The 7779-nt window shown below is 31.1% G+C and overlaps 1 protein-coding gene across 1 annotated transcript; it reads right to left on the reverse strand.

Moving 5' to 3' along the window:
• Nucleotides 1-685: 685 nt before the first annotated feature.
• Nucleotides 686-7083, reverse strand: LOC137838059 (probable sulfate transporter 3.5). The gene is made up of 12 exons (XM_068647277.1): nt 6574-7083; nt 5714-5921; nt 5286-5457; nt 4786-4851; nt 4259-4372; nt 4035-4151; nt 3829-3955; nt 3182-3468; nt 2657-2844; nt 2489-2562; nt 2325-2401; nt 686-1011 (listed from the first exon to the last, which is right to left on the reverse strand). Exons 1-12 carry the CDS (start codon nt 6932-6934, stop codon nt 844-846), a joined length of 1959 nt encoding a protein of 652 aa, XP_068503378.1. The 5' UTR covers nt 6935-7083; the 3' UTR covers nt 686-843.
• Nucleotides 7084-7779: the final 696 nt, after the last annotated feature.

Here is a 7779-nt window from a genome sequence, read left to right on the forward strand (position 1 = left end):
TTTATACGTGTTTTTATGTATCAAAATAATTAGTTATTATTTGAGTAAATTAGAGACCGTTTTAGAAATTTAAAAAATTATTAGTATTTAAAGTAGTTTATATTATTAATAAAAATTTATAAAGTAATTTTTAAATTGATATCTAACCATTAGCTACTAAGGTTTTAACTGCTAATATTTTAGTTTCTAAATTAATCTCTAAAAGACTAATTGAGATCAATTTAAAATTTAAAATATTAGTAACTAAAATATATTAGCTAATGATTAAATACCAATTTAAAAATTACTTTATAAATTTTTATTAATAATAAAAACTAGTTTAAATACTAATAATTTTTTTTTCTCTAATTTAATTCAATAGTAATTAATTATTTTAATATCTAAAATTAATTTGAATTTGATGATTTTTCATTCATTTACTTTGATTTAGTTTCATTATTTGAATATAAAAAAGTTAATGTCATACGTGATTATCATAACTCATTATTCATTTCTTTTCTAGAAGAAATTGTCCTCTCTCAGCTTTCGAAACCCATTCAAATTATTTTGGCATCTAAAAACATGATTAGAAAAACTACATATTATTAGTTTAATTTGATTAATTAATTTGCAGATAAAAAAAATAGTTTAAATTAATGTTCAGCCTTTTAGTTATGCTATGTGTTGCTCTATATTGCACTTACACTTTATGGGAAAATTGATTACTAGCTAAACTTTCTCAAATCCATAAACAGTTGTATAATAATAATTAATAATAACAACAATTATTATTATTATTATTATTATTATAATTATTATACTAATACTAACATTGATTTGGGGGTAAAAAAGTGCATGAATTTCTTAAGCTATGGTATCTTCACCATTTCCCTTTGCTGAACGAAGTGAATATTGGCTTGCCATCACTGCATCATCCAATGTTAGATAGAACGTCTCTTTCCCAATTTTGTCAACAAACTTTGATGCCAAAAGCTTCTCCAACACCTCTAGCCTTGGGTTTACGAACAAAATCTACACATTAGGAGAAAAAAAAAATTAATCAGCTTATAAGGTAAGGTTTTTCACATTTTTCGTGGGGAGAATACATATGCTCATAAACTTGCTAACATAGGTTTTATTCATAGAGATTATTTTCATCAGTATAATAAACTTTCATCTAGTCTTTTCTTAGAGTTTTTTTATTAACATGTATAAATTACCTATGTACCATTTTTGTTAATATATAGGTTTTGGTCTAATCTTCCATTATTTTTTTTATCTCGTTTCTCTTTTCTTTTAATAATACTTTTTCCATGTGGTTGCAGATGATTGTTATTACTTGAAGTATTAGCCTAACTGAGATGTCAAGTGTCATAGTGATGCCTAACTGAGAGTTTTTATAAAAAAAGAGAGTAAGGTTTACATCTACTTATATACTACACTACAAGAAAATCATAAAATAGAAACCAATTTTTAGATACCAACATAATTAGTTGCAATAGTAACTAAATTAGAGACCATTTTGAAAACTAAAACAAAAATTGGTTTCTAAATTAGTTTATATTATTGTTAAATAGTTTCTAAATTGGTATCTAATTAGCAACCAGGTTTTAAAGACTAAATTTAGAAACTAAATAATTGGTAGTTAAAACCTTGGTTGCTAATTAGATACCAATTTAGAAACTATTTAACAATAATAGAAACTAATTTAGAAACCAATTTTTGTTTTAATTTCTAAAATGGTCTCTAATTTAGTTACTATTGCAACTAATTATTTTGGTTTCTAAAAATTGGTTTCTATTAATGATTTTCTTGTAGTGATAGGTTTTAGTCTAGTCCTCCCATATTTTTTTTATCTCGTTTCTCTTTTATTTAATAATACTTTTTCCATGTGGTTGCAGATGATTGTTATTACTTGAAGTGTTAGCCTAATTGAGATGTTAAGTTTCATAGTGATGCCTAAATGAGAGTTTTTATAAAAAAAAGAGTAAGGTTTACGTCTACATATAGTATGAAATGTTTTTATCTCTAGTTGATGTGAGATCTCTAATATTAACATTGTTTATCCTTAACAATCACTTAAAGACATTCATTTAGTAATAAGTTGGGAAGAGAATCTAACTAAGATGTCAAGTCTCATAACGATGCCTAACTTGAGAATTTTTTTTTATAATAAAACAAAAAAGGTTTGCATCTACTTATATACTATGAAATGTCCTAATCTCTAGTCAATGTAAGATCTCCGACATTATCATTGTTTATCCCTTAACAATCACTTAAATATATTCATTTAGTTAAATGAGTTGGGAAGAGAGTCTACTCTAAGCACTTGAAATCCATGTTACCTTAATTGCATTCTTTGTCAACACTTTAACTAATTCATCCAATGCTTTGATAGCAGTTGAGTCAATGGATGTCACCCCTGTAAATTAACCATTTAATAACAAAAATAAAGTTGATTTCATTCCAATGAACTCATTCTAAACAATTTTTTGTATCTTAATTTCACCTGACAAATCAAGTATGATGTGCTCAACACCATCTCCAGTAGACGCTTGCTCACTTCGAATATACCTCATAATCCTAATGCAAATTAAATTGCAGAAATGAATTAATTCCAATAATTTTCATAGTTGCGATGCATCAAGACTAATCAATGGATGAATCCATAATTTACCTTTCTTTGACGTAATTAGAATTTGCAAAGTAAACGGGAGAACCAAGTTGAATAATAAGAACCCCTGGGAATGTTGAAACATTATATTGCTCTGTGTCTCTGTATAAACCTACTTCAGTTAACTTTCCAAGCTTGCATGGCAATGGTCTAGCCACATATAGAAGTGCTCTAAGAACCCCAAGTCCAACCTTCATTGCAAATAGAATCATCATCATCAAAGTCAAACTCCATTTAATCTAGTTCAATTCATTAATGTGTTAGCCCTTAGTAGCAGCGACACTGACATGTACAATACGGACACGAAATTAATGTATTTGTTCTTTTTAAAGTTATGTTGTCAGAGTTTCAAAAAATATTTTTTGAATTGTGTTGTACGAATATCATACATGTGTTGGTGTTCGATACGTGTGTCTAACACGGATGCGAGGCGTGTTGGAGTCTCGTAACCTAACTTATATGAAAATGAAAATTCATATGAAAAGAAGTTACTAAAATGAAGAACAGAAGAAGGAGTTGAGTGCTGACAGAAATCATGAGGCCAACATCCATGCTTATGAAGACAACTCCAAGGAAGGCAGCCATGCAAATGACAAAATCAAACTTGTCAACTTTGTAGAGATGAATGACTTCTTCGTAATGAATGAGTCCAAGCATGGCAGATATAATAATCACTGAGAGAGCAACAAGAGGGGTGTAGCCAAATAATGGTGCCAAAAATTGTAATGTCAGTGCCATTATTATTGCCTGTATCACATTTGCCATTGCAGTCTTGCACCCTGCATTGTAATTCACTGCAGTCTTCGAAAATGGTCCTGCACAATAGATTTAGAACCAACATGTAACACCACTTGTAACCAAAACTAGGCCAATTTTTGTGTGTGTGAAGTGTGACAAACACATTATCATGAAGTAGTATATAGTAGCAAAATGGTTGAGTTTTGCAATTTAAAACATGAACTATAAAGTGTTAAACAAAAGGAAAATGTTACTTATTGAAAGTTATCAGTTTATAACTGTGATTTGAACAGTAGAATTTTAAAATTCTCACACTTAAGCAAAAAGTTATTTATCTTTCTAGTTGTAATCTGGTGTAGAGTTGTGAACAATTCATCGATCTAGATAAAGTATTACTGAGATGGTTATTTTGTGTGCAGGTGTGAATAAAAACTCACCACTAGTCAAGTAGCAGGAAGTAAAAGATCCGAATAAGTTCATGAGGCCAAAAGCGACCATTTCTTTGTTCCCATCATGAGGTGTGTTATCAGCAACAGCAAAGCTTCTTCCTATTGCTATTCCTTCCTATAATAAAAACAAAAGAATAGGTAAATTTTTTTGATTGAAGTGTATCTGATGATTGGAAGAGATTTTAATTTCTTACTGCTAATGATAACACCCCTGTGATAAGACCAGCTTGCAAAACTGCTGATAAATATTTACCATCAAAGTTCAAATAGTGGATGGACAATGGATTTAATCCTTTATCTAGATGCCCCACCTATATGTAATAATCAATTTCATATAAGAACAAATTACACAAAATCTTGGTATATTTTTAAGATACTTTTTGGAAACTGAAAAAAGTTATCACAATATCTAACTTACAATTTGAATTCCATGTTTTTGGCCCTTGACGAGGTAGGTGAAAACTCCAGCAACTACTACAGTCACCATTGGACCTATAGCCTGTACCCAAAAGAGTTTTGGATTCTTGTTCCTCTGAAACATCAGAAAAATGTTAATTTTGATAACTGTTTACAACTGTAGTTCTAGTCAATACAATTTTTGATCTATGATTATCAATATATCAGCACTCAAAAGATTATACCAAAAAGTGAAATCCATTAGGATAATTAACTTTGTTACACATGTTAATTCAATCACTTAATTAAAATATGGCAATGGTATGGTGAGATATTAATATTGTTATATTTTCTTTGTCTAACTTTGACTTTACTGTTAGCTAGTATTGGTGGCATAATTATACTGATACGAAATTCTTAAGGTCCAACAAGGGTTGAGTGGCGCACTAAATGTCTTGTCTCATGCCACTTCTTGCTCTTTATGACAAATAAATTATATATGAAAAGGAGAAAGCTGAGATGAGAATGGCTACAACAAAGGGTACTCACCAAGTGTCTGGTAAATTGCAAGAAAGCAAGGAACACCACGCCAAGAACTGTAGGTTCCCACCTAATCTGTTAAATGAGTAAAAAAGACAACCCCACCCACGTTATTCATTCCCAAAATATAGATAAACATCATTATTTTCTTTTCTTAAAAAGTTGTTTTTGATGAAACTAATGAAACAAACAAGTGAACATATGTATAAAAGAAACCAAGAGGGAAAAAGTTGTGAACTGATATTTCCATTTTAAAGCATCAGTGCCCTTTGTGATTAAGGTATTACTATTATATGTGTTATGCTTCGATCATATTTTCCATGTGTAGGTGAGTGAGATTATGGAACCTGATGCTTGTGTTGAAAGAGGCTAAAATTGAGTTGGGATATCATTATCATTCTAGAGGGAACTGTCCTCATATGTAATAATTTGATTTCGTATCGCAACCTTTTAGTATTTTGGTCGGTCAAAAAAGCACTAAATATAATTTGAGCTTGTTCTATGCTAACCTCGTGTCTATTGTTGACGATGCTCTTTACCACTTCAATTAAGTTGGTTTTTTGTGAAAAATGTACCATGCCAAACACACCCTTTAGTTGTTGGAGGATGAGAATCACTGCTGTCCCTCCCATGAAGCCATTGATGGTAGAATGAGAGAAAAAGTCCACCAGTATCCCCAGCCTGCAACAAGTTTTGCAAAATATATATGTAATTCTTCATTTGTAAGAAACATATTTAATAGATTTCAACTGATAAAGAGATGTGTTGGAAGCATTTTCTGATATCATTAATTAAAATGTTCCTTTGACAACTGCAAAGTAGAAAGTAAAGTATAATCTGGTGCATAATTATCAAGGTAGTAACAGTGTATCATTAAAACTTGGTTAGAGAAAGACCCTTTACATGTCCCCACATGAGAAGAAAATGTGTTAATTACCTGAAAATTCCCAAACAAGCCTGGAAAATACCAGTGATAAAGGTGGTAGTGAAAATCAAATGAAGATACAAGGTTGGGTCTTCTTTTGGGTCTGCCACTGTTTGTATGGTTTGACCAATGAGCAATGATGCTGCTGCTATCGTCCCCACTGCCATGTGCCTTGAACTCCCAAAAATAGCATAGACTAGAGGTGGGACAAAGCTTGAATCTGATAAAATCATGCCAAAACGTCAAATCAACACACACAACCTATTACCTTAAATTCTTCATCTCTTCATCCCAAACCCAACCTTAAAAAATCGAATCAACTATCAGTTTCTTTATATCTCACACAACAGCATTAAAACTGTCGAAGGGAGTTACTTACTCACGTAACTAACTCTCTACACACCCACATAATGAATTCAACCAAACCATACACAAAGTGATGCCAAAAATTTCTCCATCTTGGTTTCTAAACCATAGATGGCCATTCAGTTTTCTTTCGCTGATAAAATTCACACCAATTCAATCCATGCACAACGAAAGAACGATGTTAGAGATCTCACGTTAACTTAAAATTAAGACATTTCATAGTATATAAGTGGTGAAAATTCCATCTTATAAACCGGTTTTATAAGGTTGAGTTAGATAAAGTTCATGAAATAAATCTTGATTCTAATCATAAACACTATCATGAGTAAAATCAATGGTTTTACTATAGAGAGCAATATAACTAAATGGTGCCAAACAAACACAGATGAAAAGCAAATAATGACTGAAACACATGGAATGAAACATCAATCAAACAGAGTGATTGTAGAAATGAATGGATGAGGGAGAAAAGGAGAGAAATAAGAGAAAGAAGAGTGATTTCTTACAAAGGCCAATGAGAGGAGGAAGGTCTGCAAGTTTGGCATAGCTGATGCCTTGAGGGATGGCAAGGCTTGAGATGGTTAAACCAGCAACCAAGTCAGAGCAAAAGAGACGCCAATTGTAGGTTGGTAGCCACTCAAAGATGGGAATGAAGTATTGCACCCCCTTCAGTATCCTCCTCGTTGTCTTCTCCTCGTTCTTGAACTGCCTGAAGGGATCATCAGGGAACAAAGTTTCCTTCAACCCCGTCTTCAGTTTCGCCCCGAATCCTCTCTGGATCGAGAAATTCACCCCATGAACGTGATCATCACGATCATTATCGTCATGGTTGTGATTATCAACTTCCCTGTTACCAAGACTACCCATGGTAACAAACACAACACTAACAAAGAATGTATACGTGTATATATGTGTATGTATGTGTATGTATGCTGAGAGAGAAGAGAAAAGAAGAGAAAGAGAAGAGAAAGAGAGAAGAGGGTGTTAGAGAAATAAGAACTAGTTAAGGGTGTTTGTGAGAGAGACGCGTGGTGGCTGTGAGAGTATATATAGGCCTTTTGTAGTGGAAACTATTTATAGGGTAAATGATAATTGGTTGAAAGAACAGTGATGAATATCTTGTTTTGTTTTCTTTTTGGTATTTGTTTGGTTTGGATAATTGAGAGAATTTGGTTTTGGAACAACTTAGAATCTGCTGTTTCTTGCACATTCCAACGTTAAATGTTCTGCACAAAACACTTCAGCAGTGTTATTTTGCTGTCTCTTCTGCATAATTAATACCAGTCTTCAACTTTTCTTATATCCTTTCTGTAATATTGTTATGTGTGTTATGTTTATAACCCTATATTGTTATGATATATGGTTGTATGATAAGTATATGTTGAGAATTTTGTATAAGGGTATAATTAAAAAAAGAAATATTTTTTTTAAAAAATTAAATTAATTTTAAAATTATATTTGTAAACTTGAATATGTGTGTGTATATAATTTATAAAGCTAAAAAAATATCAACTACTCTTTCATTAATTATATACATGCTATTAAATTAATCTTTGCTTATATATTTTATTGTAAAGTAGAATAAAGAAAATAAAAATCTCGTAACTATGTTTTAGAGTCAAGAAATTTATCGTATTTATTGAAAGGAGCAATTTGAAAGACATAAAAAAACTAAACAGGTATATATTTAATTTTTTATTTTAGAGTAAAAA

The sequence above is a fragment of the Phaseolus vulgaris genome, chromosome 4 (genome assembly GCF_000499845.2).
Source record: "Phaseolus vulgaris cultivar G19833 chromosome 4, P. vulgaris v2.0, whole genome shotgun sequence".
In the NCBI taxonomy this organism is placed as follows: Eukaryota; Viridiplantae; Streptophyta; class Magnoliopsida; order Fabales; family Fabaceae; genus Phaseolus; species Phaseolus vulgaris.